This window comes from Perca flavescens, chromosome 12, assembly GCF_004354835.1.
Source record: "Perca flavescens isolate YP-PL-M2 chromosome 12, PFLA_1.0, whole genome shotgun sequence".
In the NCBI taxonomy this organism is placed as follows: domain Eukaryota; kingdom Metazoa; phylum Chordata; class Actinopteri; order Perciformes; family Percidae; genus Perca; species Perca flavescens.
This window is the reverse complement of record NC_041342.1, coordinates 10,834,255-10,854,514: the sequence shown is the minus strand read 5'-3', so window position 1 is coordinate 10,854,514 and position 20,260 is coordinate 10,834,255. Positions and strand designations below refer to the sequence as shown.

The following is a 20,260-nucleotide window of genomic DNA, read 5'->3' as shown; positions in this document are numbered from 1 at the left end:
ATTGTTGCAGCTCCTCTTTTCACCCTGTGTGTTGAGCTCTCTGTTTTAGCTACAGAGTGAGGCATCTCACTTCTGTTCCATCTTTGTTGGGAGTCGCACATGCGCAGTAAGTACTGCTAGCTAGTCAACTGCAGAGTATGAGGGAGGCGATATTACGAATCCCACTATGGCCACGCCAAGACCAGCCCTTCAATAGCATTTATTGGCCAGGTGTCCATGCTTATGCAAGGTAACGTAACCCCATTTGTTCAGGTCCTATCCCCTGACCAATCGGATACCTAACCTTAACCACTTGAGGTCAAATGCCTAACCCCGACCAATCGAGCTGCTTTGTAGGGCGGGTCTTGGCGTGGCCATAGTGGGATTCGTAAATTTGCATGAGGGAGTACCACGCTAGCAGCTAGGCGAGCATTATAACGTGTGTTACAAAGTGATGCACGTTTGTCACGGAAGTAAAGGCTGTTTGGAGCAGTTTGTGAACAGTGTTTTCTCTGGAAGATGGTAAGTCCCTTTGGGGTGGACTTTGGGCTTTTTCACTTTTCAAACCTATAACGTGCACAAAAAGATATATAACACAATAAAGGAAAGGGAAAAAGCCAAAAAGCATAATATGAGCACTTTAAGTTTTGATGGTGCAACCCGGTTTAGTGAATCACTAGTTTTCCATCCTGCTGCTTTCTCACCATAATGAGGACGGGGACGTTATGGTTAGTCCGTTTGTTTGTCTGTCAGCGGGATGACGGAAAAACTACTACTGGCTCGAATAATAACTTATTGAAAGTAACAAAATAACGTGGTGAAAGGGTGCGGCATGGGCCAAGAACGAACCAATTATATTATATATATATATATTATATACTATATCAGATACACCGATGTGATGGGTGCAACTCGGCTACAAGGGCATAGTTAATGAGCATCATTACTCAACGCTAGAGTGACTCGCTGTGAAAATTCAAAATGTGCTCTCGCGAGAACTCTGGATTTCCAGGGTATTCACACTGCATTAATATTATGAGATAGGGCATGTCTTGGCGGAGGTTTGCGCTCTCAGAGTGCCCTTCTAGTTATGTCATTTTATTGGTTCTTTTGTAAAAACAATCTAAATCAAAGCTTATTACCACCATTCCTCAAAATGAGACCAATATAATAAAGTCAAGACTTGTAGAACTTGAAAACATCCCACATCAGATCAAAAATCTCAAGCAGAGGATGAGTGGGAAATGGTTTTGTTGCAGGCCTGACACTAAAATCAACAACAGAGACAGAAAAACCGACTAATGCTGCATTTCTAAGGCATTGTAAATAATAAAGGCAGTCGTCCCTAAAAGTATACACAATCTCTACACCTGGTCAGTAACAGTCCTTGTGTTTCAATATGAACCAGCACACTTTAATGAGACTCTAAGCAACACTTTAAAGTCTAAATTGTAAAGTCTACAAAATACTTTGTACTTATTTCTTTAACTCATTTAAAACTGTACTATCCAGATACATGATTTAGTTAAATCTTTGTATCCCATTTCACACGCGTTGTCACAACAGCCAGAGAAGCAGATGTGATACTTTATCTACCGCAAAGTCTCAGTTCCTCTCAGTAGTGTAAATGCTGTTTAGATTGAAGAAGTCACATCCCTAAAAGAAAAGTCCGGAGGTTTTAAAAACTACTACATTTCATCAAGAGTGGAGTTCCCTCATTTAGAAACCGGCATTATTGTAGTTTTCCATTTTAAGAAATTAGCACCAACCACCTCGCAGATGCCAAAGTAAGCTTGAGTTATGAGCCGGTACTTTCAAAAACACTTGGAAACATTTTGAAGGAGAAGAAACTGACACTTCTGAAACCCTAATAACAAAGCACAGTTTAAAGGGACTGCACTCAATATACAGCACATTAATATAGCAGATTTAGTGGAGTAATGGCCTCCTGAGCAGAGAATAAAGTCCCAAGCTTCTCTATTCTTTGTTCTGATACCTGGTCCGGCTGTGCGTGCATGTTAAGTGCGTGTGGCTCTGACAAAAAACCTCCTTACTTACTAAATATTTTTAGTATTTAACTTATTGGGCAATAGAGACAGAGCGCATTTAAGTCCCACCTGCGCCGCTCTCCATTGACTTGTATTGCGTGAAGGAGCCTCCTTGTCAATTCCGTCTGCTAGAAAACAACAGAAAAATACCTAACGTTTTAGGTAAAGCTCTTTGAATGGCCCTGTTGCTGAAATATGCTATACAAATAAAGCTGCCTTGCCTTGCCTAAAAGCTGCTGTGTGGTGATACTCACTACCAACAATGTAAATAACCCATAAATTATGTTTTTATAAGCAGCCAACCCAAAAGCGAATGATGCAATGCGCTCTGTCTCTATGGTCTGGGAGTACCGTGTGAAGGCAATCCCAGCCCGCTTTTTATTTCAAGCACAGCCCCTTTAAGGCCTTTGCACAGTTTTCAATTTTCCGTCACACATATTCTCGGTTCTCATAGTCCATTTTAATGGCTTTTTTAATGCGGTCGATTTCATCTTCACTTGAACTGTCATTTTTCTCTTTCTTGTCACTGTCCAAAGCAGCTGTATTATTGCCTGCGTTGGTTTCTGGTGTGGTGGTCTGCAGCTCCCCTCGTATCCCGTTGAGCTCCACCAGACCATCATGCAGCTGCAAAGCCACCTCCCTGATTTTGGCAGCAAACTCTGACTTGGCCCCTTTCTTTAGTTCTTTGGAGTCCTTGGCCACAAAGTAGATGTCCATGCCTACAAAGAGTCCCGCGAGCACACCAGTGGCCATACTGGCAATCTGGACCGCTCTGGCTGCTGTGCTGCCCGCCATATTGGCGATCTGCACCAACCGCATGATCTCATTAGCGTTGTTGAGAATGGCCTTTCCTGCCATGGCGCCGTCTTCGTAGAAATTCAAATTGAGCGCTGGGAAGTCACGGTTGTAGGCGTGCTTTTTCATTTTGATCAGGTCGAACCTCCTCAGGTTCTCGATACCCTGCTTGACAAACGTCAGGCACTTATTGAGGTCGTCCATCTTCTCCTGATAGTCCTGCACAATCTTCTCCACCTTCTTGCGGTCCATCGAGTTGTTGACCTGGTTGGAGATGCCGGCCCCTGCTGACGTCAGCCCGCCGGCCGTGGCCACACCCAATCCCACCGCCGTCACAATCAAAGAGGTTCCCATGGTGAACGGGGCCAGGGCGAGGCCGGTGATGGTGGCCACGCCCCCGAGGGCGCTGGTGGAGCCGCCGGTGATTTGAGCAATCTTTGTGTTCTTGCTGAACTTGTCCAGGCCGTCTGCGATGCTGTTGAGGTCCATGACGTGCTGCCAGAGGGTCTCGGCGCGCTCCGAAAACAGTTTGTTGAAGACACGGATGCCCTTCTGCACCTTGTCTGCCGTCACAGCAAACGCTCTGAGACCAACGAGTTTAGAGTGATTACAGAGCAACGTCACTGGATCTCTCACTTACCACCTGTGTATCTAGCCATACACATAGTAGTGGTTTTATCTGCCCAAGTTTTGAGACATCCAGCTTCCTTTCCAATACATTGGAGGTGAATACATTTAGGTTTTGTCTGCTGCACAAAGAATTAAACAACTTGCTGTCAACAATTTTCTTTGTATGGAAGAGGAAAATTCTGACTTTAATCTTTTTTTTAAATGTCTAAAAACACACCGCTGCAAAAGAAGCTCTGGCCGCCCTGTCAAGAACGCTTGTCAAGAAAGTATGGGGAAGCTTTTGACGCTTTGGCCGCTCTGACGCGGCAGCATTCTATTCTTCAACACGCCCAACAAGGCCAAAACATGATGCCGACTGATTTGCCGCTTCTTGAGGCTGAGAGAAGCCGGCTTCCATTGAAAATGAATGAAGCTCGAGTCGGCGGCTGTGTGTACGTACGTTTATTCTCAGAATTCTGACTTTGAACTCTGAACTCAATTTATTTTTTCACATGTGGCCCCCTCTTCCGTATCTTTGGAACTACTCTCTACTGAAGAAATGAAAACGGCTGACAGCAGTCCTGTGAGTAATGGTGGTATTTTTCCTGAGGCATTGTTTCTGTACGATTGAGTTTTTTGAGCAGCACAAATAAAATTATATTTTCCAATATATTGGGGTCATGGAAGACCTTTTAGATGTGGATATCTCAAAACTTTGACACATGAAACTGAAGCTATCTGCATGGCTACATACTACCAGAAGTAAGATAAATAACATATGGTGAACAGACCCTTTAAGGGAACAAAGACACAAGACAGTGAAATATTATATTAACACTTATTTGAGCCTTGGCTTACTTGGCCTCTTCTTTTTCTGTCATGTCATCATCTTGAAGCGTATCCTCCCAAGCTGAGAAGGTAAAAGCAAGAAAGAATGATATTAAGCTTTCTTATAATGTTACACACGTTACATGGCCAAAACTTTGTGGAACTTATTCTTATTCCAAAACTGCATCCACTCCTCTGGCTTCACGTTTTCCAACAGATGTTAGAACCTGGCTGCAGGGATTTGTTCCCATTCAGCCACAGGAGAAATAAATAAACCCAGAAAACCTTTTTTATGGACCTGGCTTTGTGCACAGGGGCACTATAATTTCGAAACAGGAAAGGTGATTCCACAAACTGTTGTCACAAAGTTGGAAGAACAATATTGTTTAAAATATGATTATTAGCTGCAGCAATATGCTTTCCTTTGATTGGAACTTAGGGGCTGAAATCATGAAAATCAGCACAGTATGCGAACAGGAATGTCCACATACTTTTTGTCATATGGTGTAAATGGTTCAAGATGAAAAAAAAAAATCCACTCCCAGAACTAATCCAAAAGAAAGATGAAAAGCATTTTATTTGTAACTTACACTCCACTGTGTTCCACCAATCCATAAGGTCCTCCACACCCTGAAAGACATATTAAATTTGTATGAGTTTGCATGTTTATGCTTGCTATCCAAAAGGTTAAAGCTATAGTGTGTAGTTTCTGTCTCCCCGATGAGGAATTCTGAGTAATGACAACAACACTATCGGCTCGTCTACATGATACAAGCCTTCCGTGATCGCGCACCACCCCCAAACCTCCTCCATGCTGTTGCTAGTAGTAGCCAAGGAGGACATGGAGGATTAAAAAAACATGATGGACTCTTCAGAAGAGTATCCCCTCGAGTTTCTGCGCGGGAAAGTCGCCGGACTACACAATCTCCTGAATGTAGCCAGGCTGAGAAATACAGAGAGAGTTGTGTGGAGCTGATAGTCTTAATTAGTTTTTTAGCAATTTATTTGGCAATGGCTTGAATGTAACGGACGATTATTTAATATCAAAAAGTTACGCACTAAAGCTTTAATGATAAAGCATCAGACTTGATTGAAATGTTAACATGGTGACAGGGCTTGCTTCAGAAACCAACCTGTCTGTCTTCAGGCTGTGCTGGGTCAAAACGGAAGTCCTCCAGCTGGTCAAACAAAGATCTATTTCCACCTTCATTCTAAAACAGAATAACAAAGTCTGGGTATACAGTGTAGCAGAAGTTGATTGTCAGTGAGACAAAAAGACAAGATAAACCAACAGCAAGATGTCAAATCAACTTATCACATATTCTCAGCTTCACTTTTTACACTGTATGTGCTCAGATGAAGAAAGAGAAGCGATGGTAAAAGGGATTCTGAATGCACTGCTGTTTTTGCAGAAGTCGAAAAGCCAAAATCTTCCATGGAAATGTTGAAAAGGAAGCAGAGGTAGATGTTTATGCACATTGAAACATAATCTCGTCTTTTCTACCATGCTAAGAGCATGCACAAAAACTGTGTGGAGGTGTGGGGTGGGTGAAACCTCGGTTATACTAGCACGTGACACCAGGGCTCAGGCCTTCGTAGATGGCGCGCGCTACGAGCATGCATGGAGACATTCATGCTCAACACATTGTTCGTTGCAGTATAAGAGAGCAGAAGTAAAGGAAAGCAGGCTGCCTGGCAACAGTGATGAACACAGACGTACAGCCAAACATTGATCTACTCCTAAAATTAATGCTTTACATGTCGAGAGTTGTCGGGAGCTGAGCAAACACCCTGGAGACAAAGAGCTTGTTTTCAGGGATGGGTCCGGTGATGAAACCTTTACCTTTTGTAATCCTGAACCCCAATGAGTAAGACTGCGAACATGTTAGTATGGTGGACTAATATGATGACACAGTCTGGGTGGGAAAAGGTCCAAAGTTGCTTTCAATGTTAAGCTCAACGTGTGTGAGAGGAAAAACAGAAAGAGAATAAAAATCATTTACATATCGTCTCAGTCTTATTAGCGCTTACCTCTGCTGTTTTGCCTGCAGCACTGTACTGTGAGCTCCTCTGTATACTTTTGCCCTGAAACACAGACACACAGACACACACACACACACACACACACACACACACACACACACACACACACACACACACACACACACACACACACACACACACACACACACACACACACACACACACACACACACACAGTTAAATCATTTATAATATCAATAAGCTAACTGATAACCTCGCCATCAAAACATGGCAAGACTGCACACTTGCAGTTAGCAGCAAGAGAGATACAGACAGGTAACTAAGAAAACTCTTAACAAATGTGTGGAGATTTTGGATGATCCTCTCTACCACCATCATGAAAACACCAAATGAGAATATCTTTTTTTTAATTATTATTATTTTTGGGCATTTCCACCTTTAATGGATAGGAAAGCTGATATATGAAAAGGGAGAGAAAGGGGGGAAGACATGCAGGAAACTGTCACAGGTCGGACTTGAACCCTGGACCTTCGGTGTCAAGGAATAACCCTCTACATGTGCACCCACTCTACCAACTGAGCTAACCGGCCACGAGAGAATATCATTTGAGAGAATAGTGTTTATCCAACCAATGGCTTTGAAAACGTATAACAAGGAGCACTGAAGCTGTTCTGTTCTCTCACCGGCTAAGTCGTAGATTCACCATTTAATAAACCATTAATAAACTTAATTAGCACAGAATAACAAGCATTAAATGCCTGAAATAGGTGGTTGTGGTGTACTACTGCATAGCACTTCCTGAGAGTTAAATGTAGTATGGCGTAGGCCTGGATCAGACTACCACATTTAAGTGTCCCTAGTTCAGGGACAGGCAGAAACACACTGTCGTTATAGTGATACAGATCCACTGTCTTTAAAAAAAATAAAAATTATTTTTCTTCTCAGGATGAGCTCAATGAGCTCAAAGTGCATTTATATCAGTGTTATCCTTGGAAGTAACTGTAATTAGGTGTTAAAAATACATTTTGGCAGCGTTGTTTAAACAAACAAGTATTGTTCACACAGGAGGAAACACGTTTGTACATGCCACATGTTTGAGCGTCCTGAAGAAGAGCAGGAATGCCCAGACGTTACCTTACCTTGGTGGTAATTATATAAATATATGTTTCATGGGAGCATTATCTAGTGTGCAGACTCTATTTATCAGACTTGTACATGTTCTCCTGTCCTGCACTTAGTATATATTGTCTTGGTGTGCGTGCCTTTGTTAACTTTTTTTTTTTTATGTTACCTTGCCCCGAGGCATGAAGGGATTGTGTCTCTTAGGTTTCTTGTCTTTGGTCTAAAAAAAGAAAAATCAGAATAGCAGTGTTACTGTAAGGAAGGTACAGGTCAACATTCTGAAATGTTCCTGATGACTATCATTGCAAAAATCAAACCAAGAACTGTTTAATTATTCAACAAAAGTTAAAAGACCTCTGTTTTGTCCTGGCCCTCCTCGACTTTCTTTTCTTCTTTGGGTGGAGAATCATCTTCTTCTATCAGCACTTCATCATCGGACTGAGCCTGAAGTAAACAAAGTGTGAACATGATGAAATAAAAAGTACCTGGGAGAAAAAAAGTAACACAGGGTTGCATATGAACTCTTAGCGAATTTAAAATATTAACATTGTGTGGCCTTGTCAAATATATTTGAGGATGTAATGAATTCAGTATAGTATATATAACCAATTAAAGTAGGTGCAAAGAAGACAAATGTCTTCATGACTGTATTGACTCTACATGAAGAGCAACATCACCAAATACCTTGGCTCCAGCATGTGGCACATAGGGATTTTTTTATTTATGGTGGTGTTTTTTCACCTTGGTGTGTAAAAACACAATGTAATGCACAATGTTAGGCAACATGAAAAGCAATAACTGGAAGAACTACATTTCATTACAGCTGTTGGTGACTTTGACTGAAAGAACTGCATCTGTGCTGCAATGTATGTTACAAGGACCTTTTTGCAAATATGTCGTCTGCATATTTCTTTCCTCAAATATACAACTATATTTTTAGTTTACTATAGTTTGAAATTTAATCTCCCCTACTCCTATCCCTGAAAGATTTTAAAAAATCCGCTTAACAACCCCTTGAAAAGCAGTGACTTGGAGTGGGACAGTAATTAAAAAACGAATGCCGTGCATTGTTCTCCATTCATTCTTCATTTTAAAATCTAGTGGAGATCTGAAGATTACTATTATCAGTCTGACTTTTGGAGAAAAGTGTACAAAATAATGCAAAATATTCCTGGGTAATGAATTTCTGACGGTTTCTCAGCGAGTGCGTTCTAAAGCCCAAAATAACTGACAGATGTGTTTTTGGAGACAGACTCTCTTATACAGTAGTTTCATTACCCTCTTCTGCATTTCATGTATTGCAGGTGCAGCAGTCCTGAACAAAGACAGAGCGAAAGAGAGAGGGAGCTGGCTCGCACCTGCAATAAATGAAATGAACACTGAACTGAGCGAAAGGGGGAGTGTGGTGGTGCTGCGACTCAGAGAAATAAAACCTTATTTTCTGATATTTTCTCAGTGGTTATGCTCTAAAGCACGGTGATTCTTCAATTCTTTCCACGTGTTATTTTTACATGAAACGGTCACGGCATACTTATCAAGTGTTTACTCCTGTGACCACCAGCAGCCCTCTTCCTGTCATGTTGCTTTGCTCTAACCCTATACTTCAGCGGACTAATTTGCCCAATCTTTAGACCGTGGCGGAAACGCAGACAACAATGGCTTAAAGTACTCATATTATGCTAATTTTCAGGTTCATAATTATATTTAAAAGTTATATCAGAATAGGTTTACATAGTTTAATTTTCAAAAAACATCATATTTTTGTTGTACTGCACATCTTTTCAGCCAGTCAGAAGCAGAATATGAGGGCGTGCCACACTAGCAGCTAGGCGAGCATTATAACGTGTGTTACAAAGTGACCCACGTTTGTCTCTGAAGTAAAGGCTGGACTACAATAGAGCTGTTTGGAACAGTTTGTGAACAGTGTTTTCTGTTGGAGATGGTAAGTCCCTTTGGGGTGGACTTTGGGCTTTTTCACTTTGTAAACCTATAACGTGCACAAAAAACATACATAGCACAATAAAGGAAAGGGAAAAAGCCAAAAAGCATAATATGAACACTTTAAAAAAAAATTCTAGTTCCTTCAAAAATAGTTCTGGGGACTAAGAAGACTCCAGAAACTTGGGTTGAAACGCAGCAAATACTGTACTAATAGTGTTAGTTTTCACCTGCATGTAGCGACAATGTGCTTTCATAACACGCATAGATGATTTCAAAAGATCTCAGACTCCCAGATAAATACATAAATACTATACTTCAATCAGTCAGTCTCTGTATAAATCATTGTGTGTACTAATCAATGGTCTGAGTTTAAAGACCAATACTAAGGAACAGTGATTAATACAGTTTGTCTGACAGTGAACTTACTGTTTTGCTTTCTGGGGGGTTCACCTCTTCCTCCTCTTCGGCTTCTGCAGATTCATCTTTTTTGAGGCCATCTGATTGGCTCTGCAGCAAATTAAACTTATCACATTTCAATAAAAATGACAGGATGTTTCAGCAAAGCGCTTCCTACATGTGTGCACGGCCATGCGGAATGTGTCTGTGTTTTTGTGTGTACGCTAGAAATTTGACAACTGTTCAAGGTGGAGATCACGTAACGCTGCAATTAAATAAAAAAGGGTTTTTAGACCCACAGAAATACTTGGAATAATATAATAACAGTTTTCCCACAGAAAAGTTCAATTACCTCATTAAAAATTCTCAAAATTACACATACTCCATCTCCTTCAGGGAAATCAAAAATCTATGAATATGCTAATATTTCTCATTTCAAAACTGACTCCTACTTCACTGTAATGTCGATCTCAGTGTTTCTCAGTGTACAGTATGTGCACTCAAGTTTCAAAATGCATACTGGACTATGATTGGCTTCAAAACTAGTTTAAAACACATTTTTTAACTGAGGGGGACTTCAAGTATAAAGTTTTATCTTTTTTTTTTTTTTCACGAAGAAACCTCAATTATAGCCAATAGCTAATATTCAATATTTAACAAACTGTCAAACACACAAACTGTGTACGTGTCAATAGTACCAGTTTCCAGTAACAGTTTTCTTAACCACAGGGTGAATAAACCAGCATCCATTCACACTGATGCACATCAGAACCAAATGGACACAAAACAGCTATTATTAGTCAAACACCTAAGGCTTAAACTACCTCCTCTGATGGTCTTGCAGATCTGGAGATCATAGCCTGGTTATCCTGCAGAGGCCCCAATTTTTCAAAAACTGAGCATGAGATCCTAAGTGTACCTTTCCATGTATACAAAGCATGCCCTTTAAAAGCATGGCATGCAACGCTCATGCTTGCAGTATATAACATGAACTGATTTAACTTGTGTTCTAACAGATATATATTGGAACTGATGTGGAAGCAGAAATATAAACTCTACCTGGTTATCCTCAGTTCCTTTGGCTTTTACTTTGTCGTACTTGGACGTCCTCTTCATCTCCTGTGGAGAGATCACAGGCTTAAAAACACAATGGAACTGAAGTTGGAATGAGTCTTCCTTGTACCACATGTCACTGAGTTGTTGTTCAACTGCTTGCAAACCTCTTCAGTTGGTCTGGGTGGGACCACTGGAGTTTCACTTCTTTCCTCTGTCTCTTGCTGAATCATGTTGCTTTTGACCTGACAAGGACACACAAACACACACACACACACATAGTCAAACAGTGTGGCGGATTTAAAGGGAGGTAAGGGGACGAGAAGGAGCGTGGTGGAAGACCGGAGGAGGACGAGGAGCGTGAGGGTATTTTTGACAGAAGCTGATCAGCCGTGTGCGGTCACGGATGACTCACGAGTGATTACAAATATAGATCGACTTCTCCTCCACTTGTCTCTTGTTCTCCTTGAGCGTCTCTGAGTCTTTAGTGTCTGTCGGAAAGGACATTAAAGGGATACATGCAGGTTTTTAACCAAGCTTTTATCATAGTAATGTCGGTAGTATGTGTAAATGATGTTAAACTCCCCTCCATCTTACCAGTGCCCAGATCTTCCTACTCAAAGGCCAGCAGAATTTTTTTTCTTCTTAGCAACTAGGGCTGTTGCTGTAACTGTACTTCCACATACGGACACAAAGAGTATAGAAGCGGGTCAATAAAGACATGCACCCATGCCATGTTTGGATTTCTTTTAATAGAACAGTTCGATCCCTTTCATGCATGTAAACTGCAAAGATAAACCAGACAGATTTGAATGTTTTCTGGTTTCCTTAGTGATGTAATTGAGTTCTATGAGCAATAATTTTGCTAGGCGTAGGGTTTGTTGTTGGGGCTGGTTCGGGTCCGGGCAAGGACATTTGTTGCACAACATTCCCCCTCTCTATCTCTCCCCTTAGTTCTGTCATTTCTCTACTCTGAACCTGGTGAAAAAGGCATAGAAATACCCCAACATACTTATAAAAGCAGCTTTGCTGGCCTTTGTAAAACAAGTTTGCAAGACAAGCTGATTACCGATATCTGAAGCTGTTCCCTGTGACATTAGCAAAGGTGTAGTCTAGATCCAGGACGTTCCACTTCCAGGATTGCTCCTTCTTTTCGGCCGGATGTCTGTTACCTTCTGCTTTCTTTGTGTTGGCATTCTAAACCCCGGTGGATTGATGAGGACTATGGTTAAGTACTCCTCAGATCTCTGCAGGGTAAATCCAGACAGCTAGCTAGACTATCTGCCCAATCTGAGTTTTCTGTTGCACGACTAAAACAACTTTTGAACGTACACATGTTCCACCAAAACAAGTTGCTTCCCGAGGTTATTTTGCAGCGGCACCGTGGCTCTGGATACCTCTGACGAATATGCCAGACGGAGAGTGCCTAGACCCCCCCTGGCTGCAAGTTAAATTTGCTGCCGCTAGGGTGCGTCTAGATTTCCGAACTGTACAAGAAAACAGGAAGCCGGAGCATCACCAAGGAGATTACGAACAGATGCCTGAGATGGCTAGGGCATGTGTTGAGGATGGAGCAGGCCCGCATCACAAAAGTCGCCTTAAGATGGACACCACCTGGCAAAAGCAAACCTGGGAGGCCCAAAACCACCTGGTGAAGAACTGTGACACGAGAGCTGGAACAGATGAACCTGTCATGGGGAGAAGCCCAACATGCTGCCAGGGACCGAATGCAATGGAGAGTGCTCGTTGAAGCCTTATGTCCCATAGGGGACTAAGAGGAGTAAGTAACCGTAAGTAAGTAAGTAACCGTGGCTCTGTCCGGCGCTTAGCACCGCCCAAGACGATTGTGACTGGTTTAAAGAAATGCCAAAAATCCATAGCACGTTTTTCTCCCATCCCGGAATGCTGTGTGGACTAGCCAGACCTTCCTCCGCAGCGCTGAGGAGGAAGGTCTGGCAATGTGAGACTAGCAAAGGGACGACAGTGGCGATGAGTAGCAGTAGAGAAAGACCCACAGCTGCATCAGAGAGCGGTGGTGTGTAACTGTATGAATAGGAATATCCCCATGAAGAAAATGTAGATGCCAGCCCTCAATTATACGTGTGTCTGCTGAATAAAAATAACCAGTTAAACTGATAACTGATAAAATGAGGAACAAGCTAATGTCAAAGCACCTGTTTGTCGTCTGATGACTTTTCACCGTCCACAGCTGGATCCTCGACATCTGAGTTTGTCTGCTTCACAGGCTGCAGAGAGAAAACAAAAATTATTACTTTATGAAAAACCTAAACCAGGCTGAACAGTAGTCTTTTAGTACATCCATTTATAATTTTTTTTTTAAGATTATTTTTTTGGCCATTTTAGGCCTTTATTTGACAGGACATCTGAAGACAGGAAAGGGGAGAGAGAGGGGGGGAATGACATACAGCAAAGGACCGCAGATCAGAGTCAAACCTGTGGCCGCTGCGTCGAGGAGTAAACATATATATGGGCGCCTGCTCTACCAACTGAGCTATCTGGGCGCCCTAGTACATCCATTTATCAAAGGAAACAACTTGTGCACTATAAAATCCAAATACACATTACCAGCATGTCATTAATCTCAAACGAGTACTTTATATGATGCAGGATTAGGTGTGCGATAAGATGAACCCCAGATGAGGTGAAAGGATGTGATATTATCTGCTGTATATTTGTGTTGTTGTTGATACGGTGCAGGTACAAGTCGATCTCTCACCTTTGAAGACTTCTCTATGAGACTGTCACTGCTGGCAGAGAGTTTCTTATCCACAGACAAATCATCCTAAACAGAATTTATCCCTTGTGTTGTCTTCGGGTCAAACTTGACCCGTTTTCAAATCAAAAATCTGGGTTTCATTTTAACTACCTAATTGTGGTAACCCAAAAATAACATGGATGATTCCATGCAACGCGTTTCGCAAGTACGACAGAAGATAGGATCTCTACTTTCATTGAATTTTGGGTGCTTTATTCAATTTTTTAGCATTTGGAAAAAAATAAATCAAAATGTTTCTAAACAATATCCTCACATGTACCCTTCTGTGATTATCATTCCTTTAAGTCTAAATAATTCATAATTTCTGCTTCTTTTTTTTTTTTTTTTTTTTATTAAAGGTGCCCTGACACACGTATTTCACTACTTTGTGGTAATGTCTGAAGTTCTACCATGGACTCTGTAACATTGTTTTGTGGAAAGAATGCCTTGGTTACCTTGTTTCATGCCATTCTAGCGTAGTATAGAAAGAATGCAGCTCGATTTGTGCCAGTTCTCATTAATATTCAACAAGCTAAGCTGTTTGAATCTGATTGGCTAACAGCTAGCCAATGAGAGCCTGGCTGTCAGAATCCTTTACCCAGCCCAACTGGGCGAGCTTGTGAATAGTAATGAGCTCAGGCAATATGATGTCAGACTGACCAGCTTTTGTAATTGGTCTGATTTCTCCACTTATTTCTTTTCAGTGGCTAGAGCTGACAGAGGAGGTAGCAGTTCATTTTCACATTCACCACATAACACAAACACATATGGACCTAACATATTTCAAAAAATTCAAGTAAAAACAATTTTGTATGGCAGGGCACCTTTAAACTAACTAATTAGGTATAATGTCCTATAAACGAGGTTTACTTACACTGACTTTCAAAAATAAGTAAGAAATGTATGTAGAAATGTAAAACTATTGGTAATAAGTTGGCGTTAGTGGCGTTTATACATGGTAGTGAAAAGAAGCGTTAAACCTTTTAAAAAAGCGCCAAAAGTGTTGCTTTTGTTTGATCCGGGAGAACGACAAGTGCATGGTCGAATGGAACACAACACAGGGGATATACATTCAAGCGTTTTATTTCAAAGTGAAATATCCGCCATTTTCCTAAACGACTGCAGGCACTGGTGCCAAACAGACTGCCGGTTGCTATTAGCGTAAAGTTTACAATTAAAGGGGCTTTGGGAAAAGATGCCTCTGACCGTTAATGATATGTCTGAAGCATGATCAGGGTGTTGTTGTTATCAAATATTTCCACATAAGTGTGACATATTCCCCCCCCGAAAGGAACTAAAAAAGGGGTGGTAAGTCTGTGACCGAAACGTTGAGCAGTTATTAACTAGAGAACAAGCGAATGCTTGCTAGCCAGGGCAGAAAGTGTTGGTACTGAACAGACGGCAAGTAAAAAAGGCTAAGCTACTGCATCAACACAATCTATATGAAAGCAAATGTTAAAACCACGACGTGAATAATTGTTACGTGAATATCTTCTCAAGTTTTTGTAGTTTATACCCCTTTTACACTAAGGGCTCGACCAGGATTGAACCATCCATATCAATTCTGTTCTAATAATTTATTGTAACATGGTTTAATGTTGAGATGAATAACCTGCAGCAGTACTCTCACCTGAGATTGTGTCCTCGCTCCAAAAGGCTTTGGCGATTTTTTAAACATCCCACTGAACACCCCTCCTGTCTCCTGGAGAAAAAGTCACGTAATGATTACTTATACATGTTCAAATAAAATAAAATAAAAACCAATTGTTCAGTGTTTTGAACTGATGCAGCTGTGAGACAGACAGGTGGGGATTCAGTGCTTCACGCGTTGGCCGGCAGTTCTTTTGCTGTAAATCGCTGATGCATGCAGGTTCAGCTGACGCTTCCAAACACACCACAACAACAAAAACACACCCGTCTCAAACTCACCATCCGATCCAATCAGGCGAGGTCTACACAGTAGATGATCTACTGTAGGTTAAATGATAACACCAACATAGGTCACTAAATAAATACTGAGGGAGGACTCACTCTTCTTTCTGAGTAAAATCTGATGAGCAATATGTATGTGATTTTGGTTACAGAAAACAGTTTACAAACATAGACATTGGTATTTACTTTGACTGTTATAACCCACCCCCCATTCGAAATGATATGACCAATTTGGTTATATTTTGGGCAGATTTCACATACATAAATCAAATCAAGATTCAATAGTTTATTGCAATTTCAACATAGTTGATAGGAATTTAGTTTGGTGAGCTCACAAAAGACTGAGACAAATAAAAACCTCACATTGCCTACGGTAACCACACTGGGACATAAAAGAGGTAATAAAAAGTACGTGTGTACGCATTTATAAATACAAAAGCAAGCATTCCCACGGGGAATTCTCTTAAATATTCCACATTTTTTGGGGGAGATAAAAATAATCATATTGCAAGTCTAAAAACCATGGAAATCATACTGCCAAATGTCACATAAATAAATTATAATAGCGATAGTAATTTTATTGCTGTACATGTCAACAATACGAGTATGGGTAAACATCTTAAATATTACCATTACATATTCAGGTCAATATATTCAATATGTCAGTGATTCATATTCAACAGTGAGCTTTTCATGACAAGCCAAAGAGATTAAATTTGAAATGAAAAAATTAAACATCAAATTAAAACTTTGATGTTAAATTCTAGATCTAAATTAAAGAGACTTAACACTACATCATACTGCAACAAAGACACACAGAGAGAGAGAGAGTTAATACCACTGGACTTCACCTGTGCTTGGAGAGGTGTGTCTGCAGACTTTGAGGATCTTTTGAACATTGCACCAAATAGCGATGTTTTTTGCTGGAGGAGGAGTAAAAAAAGAGGGAGAAAATTAGACTTGGAAAAAATGCATGTATGCATCTAAAGGCCCGGACACACAGAGCCGACGGCCAAACGTCGGCAGAAAAGGCAGTTGGGCTGATCGGTCTCCCCTAATTGGTCAAAATAGTGTCTCGGGAACACACCAAAGTGACGAGACGTAATACGTCTCCATAACAGCAGGCGGCACTAATCTGTATTGTCGCTCAAAAATGGAAACCGGCAGCTGATTGGACGAACGCGTCACGTGGGTCTGGTTTCTCCGGAAATTCAAAGCCAGACTGTCATGGCGGCTTGTTCAGAATACGATCTCATATTGTACTAAAATAGGTCACCGAAATGTGTTTCTGAAAACATTTTAAGCGAGAAATAGGCCGTGCAGTTGCTGAATCTGTTTTCATTTCAGATTGACAAAATTGAAAGTTTGAAAGATTTCCATCAGATTTTGAGAGACTGTGGTCATGCTCATTCCGCTCCCCGCTTCTGGTTTAGCACTCTACCAATTAGATGGGTCATTTGAGTCCGACTGCCGGCAGTGCCCACCCCGCCGATTATACATGTCAAATCAGCCAAAATGAAGGCAGACGGCCCCTCTGACGGATGACAGCATGGAACACACTCAACAGACTGGGGTCACTGACCTCGCCAGACTGTCCGACGGCCAATTATTGGCTCTATGTGTCCGGGCCTTTGAACTACTGTGGTTTGAGTCATTATGAGTTAGTAACAGAAGGTAAACATTCCCTGCCATGATCTGTGAGTCAGCAGCATCAATCTGTCTCTACATGGACACTGAACTGGAGAAAATGCTGCGAAATTGATTCACGGGTGACTTTATGGGTAAAAAGATGCATTTACTTGTTCACATCACACAATCCAGCTTCACGTCCAGATTTCAAGTCTGGACTAGGACTGGGCAATATGTCGATATTATATCAAAATCGTGATATAAGACTAGATATCGTCTTAGATTTTGGATACCGTAATATCGTGATATGACATAAGTGTTGTCTTTTCCTGGTTTTAAAGGCTGCATTACAGTAAAGTGATGTACTTTTCTGAACTTACCCAACTGCTGTTCTATTGTTTGCCTTTTCCCCACTTTATTATATCCACATTACTGATGATTATTTATCTAAAATCTAAGTGTGAAGATATTTTGTTTAGGCACCAATTGTCAACCCTAGAATATCGCAGCAATATCGATATTGAGGTATTTGGTCAAGAATATCGTGATATCTGATTTTCTCCATGTCATTCAGCCCTAGTCCGGACTTGAAGCTGGTTTCTTGTCTAGACTTGAAACCTTGATGACAGTAAATATAGAGTGATTGTTGTGTTTCTAGCTCTGGGAAAATTAATCATATTACTGATTTTTATGTTTAAAAATCACATAAAAGGAGACACTAGGGCACGTGTTTAGGTTCACCATAAATTTTGGCCCGTCTAGTTGAGCGCCCAACCAAAAAGACAGGAAACTGTTTTTCAAACTGTAATTACGTGACAGAATTTGGTACATTTGCCGACTTTGAGACTCTTTGAGAAATGTCCACAGTAACCAGAGAATTTAGATATTCAGGCTGTGAAACAGGTTGTTGTCAAAAACTTTGTTTTGCTTGATTTTTTCTAAATTCTACCATGACTAAGGAACGTTTTGCTGACTTTTTGGGGGCTTTATGTCGACCAAACTGTAAGTGAGAAAGCTATACGAGACATGCAATAATACAGTCAAAGCTATTTGACTTTTCTCTGATATAAAAAGGGATGTCAATAAACTGGCCCGATCGACATTTACATTTCACTAATGTGATGTTTCCCCTAAACTATCCTTCTACACTCTTAACACTAAATTGGTTTTAGATAATAGGCTACAATGTATTACCACTATGAGAACTGTAATACATAATCCAAAAGAAAGTCAGTGAGTGACCAGCATTTATGAAGTATTATGATACTTGACATTATAAGTCATTATAAAATGCTTTATAATATGTTATTGTTATAAAACATTATGGATATTTAGAAGTGCTTATAACTATAATACAGTGCTATAAAACAGATTGTAATGCATTATAAGTAAGCTTATAAATGCATATTAGACATGGGCGTCATAGAAAGTGTTACCAAAGGCTCCTTCAAAAGATTATAGTATTTTATACTAATAAAAATTGAATAGGAAATAGTCTTCTAGAAATCAACATCTGCTTATAAATTCAACATAACTAACTCAAATCAAATAACTACCGTCTCAGAACATTGCTGTTATTTCCCTTTAACTAAGTATTAAATTACATAGTTTTCCAGGAAACCTCAAAAGAAATAGGACACATAATATAAAGTGTTACCACAGAAACAAGTTCTAGTTTAACAAACTAAGTTCCCATGTGTGTTGTCTTTTCACATCTGTGTTTGGTATGTCAACATTGACACACCTTTTAATGTTAACCGAAACAATTACTTAAATCAAAGTTATAGTAAGAGAGCTTACTTTAAACTTGAAGGTCCTTGGATACCTATATAACGTTACATAGCCTATAGCCTAAGTCATTTTATATATATAAAACAGACAGTGACAATGACAGTCCCCAGAATTTAAGGAGCCAGAGGCAGGTTTATAATAATTTTATTAAAAGACTGATTAGGAATATATGCACCATTAAAGCAATATCCTCAGGGCCTCAAGGTCATAAAGTAAAAGAATATATTCTTCTTATTGTCGACAAATCCCATCAAAGAACAACAATATTCCACTAAATCCCACTAAATATGATCTGATATAGTTAAACCAATTAAAAACACATCAGTGAGCCACACGTTACTCTTGGGTAAATGTACCTCGTTACATTTCCCCACTGCTGTCCACATACAGTAGCCTAGCTAGCTATAACGTTACTGCTGTGTGTTATTTGTATATTGACAGTTTCAGTGGCACAGATTTGAGGTCAGCTCGGTTAATGCTGCTCTACTAGGTTAGCTATGGGGCTGTTCATTGACTTTAGCAAAGAGAAAACCATAAACCCAACTCTGAAAACTCTTAAAACGCAAACGTTAGCAAGCTAAAGTTTTACATTTAGCTAAACATTGACAGAAAATATCTAAGGTTACTCACAGCTTCTCCGTCACACTCCAACTCCAAATCCATGTTATCGTATCGATCCTGTCAAACAGCAGTGACAGTCACATTTCCAACGGTTGTTTAACGCAACGTCACATTAACCTGCCTGAAGGATAAAAACGACAGAAATACGAACGGTAAGCCGTTTTAAAGACGAATTTAAACCTTAACTCACCATTAAAGCTATGCAACGCGGTTCAGCGGTTGGTTTTTTCCGTTGGTTAATCGATGTTGAAATGTTTCTGTCCTCAGGGAGAGTTCTGTTTGTCCCGTCCCCGTGTTGGTACTGTCGGCTGTTTTCGCGCACTAGCTGGAGCTGGAAAGTTAAAGGTCCCTCCCTCCTCAGTAAAAAAAAAAAAAAAAAAAAAAAAAAGAAAAGAAAAAAACTGCCTGGAGACCAAAGACTTCTCTCAGATCCTTCTGACTTGTGTGGGTTCATAAAGCAGACATTAGTGAAACCGAGCAGCGGTTACTTTTCTATTTTCTTTCCCCTGTGTTGTCATCCTGGAGAGGGCGCGTCTGTCTCACATACTAGCTAGTCTCACCTTGGAGTTTGACGCAAGCCTGGTGCTGCGTTCAAGTGCTGCTGCTGCTATTTATCTGCCCCAAGGCTATACAAACATCACTAGCTAGCTAACTCACGCTAATTCCGCACAGCTACAGTGGTGGAAGAATTACTCAGATTTTAGAAGTAAAATAGGAATACTACACAGTAGAAATA

At 40.5% G+C, this 20,260-nt stretch overlaps 1 protein-coding gene across 4 annotated transcripts; it reads right to left on the bottom strand.

The window, feature by feature from the left end:
- Positions 1-558: 558 nt before the first annotated feature.
- apol1 (apolipoprotein L, 1) lies at positions 559-19,906 on the bottom strand. 4 transcript variants are annotated; one of them, XM_028593677.1, is made up of 17 exons: positions 19,715-19,906; positions 19,534-19,581; positions 16,335-16,406; positions 15,481-15,522; positions 15,182-15,253; positions 12,950-13,021; positions 10,943-11,020; positions 10,782-10,841; positions 10,547-10,591; positions 9,753-9,833; positions 7,740-7,829; positions 7,555-7,605; positions 6,291-6,344; positions 5,393-5,470; positions 4,850-4,889; positions 4,290-4,341; positions 559-3,405 (listed from the first exon to the last, which is right to left on the bottom strand). In XM_028593677.1, exons 4-17 carry the CDS (start codon positions 15,481-15,483, stop codon positions 2,457-2,459), a joined length of 1,725 nt encoding a protein of 574 aa, XP_028449478.1. In that variant the 5' UTR covers positions 15,484-15,522; positions 16,335-16,406; positions 19,534-19,581; positions 19,715-19,906; the 3' UTR covers positions 559-2,456. The 4 variants fall into 4 exon arrangements, with proteins under 4 accessions (XP_028449478.1, XP_028449479.1, XP_028449476.1 ...); XM_028593678.1 differs by having other exon boundaries at positions 15,481-15,519; XM_028593675.1 differs by lacking the exon at positions 15,481-15,522.
- Between the last annotated feature and the right edge of the window lie 354 nt (positions 19,907-20,260).

Excerpts from the sequence above, each read along its gene's own strand:
- apol1 (XM_028593675.1), bottom strand. Across the intron at positions 10,592-10,781 it reads AAGGAACTGAGGATAACCAG|GATAACCAGGCTATGATCTC; the intron begins GTAGAGTTTATA and ends GGGCCTCTGCAG. Across the intron at positions 7,830-9,752 it reads ACCCCCCAGAAAGCAAAACA|GCTCAGTCCGATGATGAAGT; the intron begins GTAAGTTCACTG and ends TGTTTACTTCAG.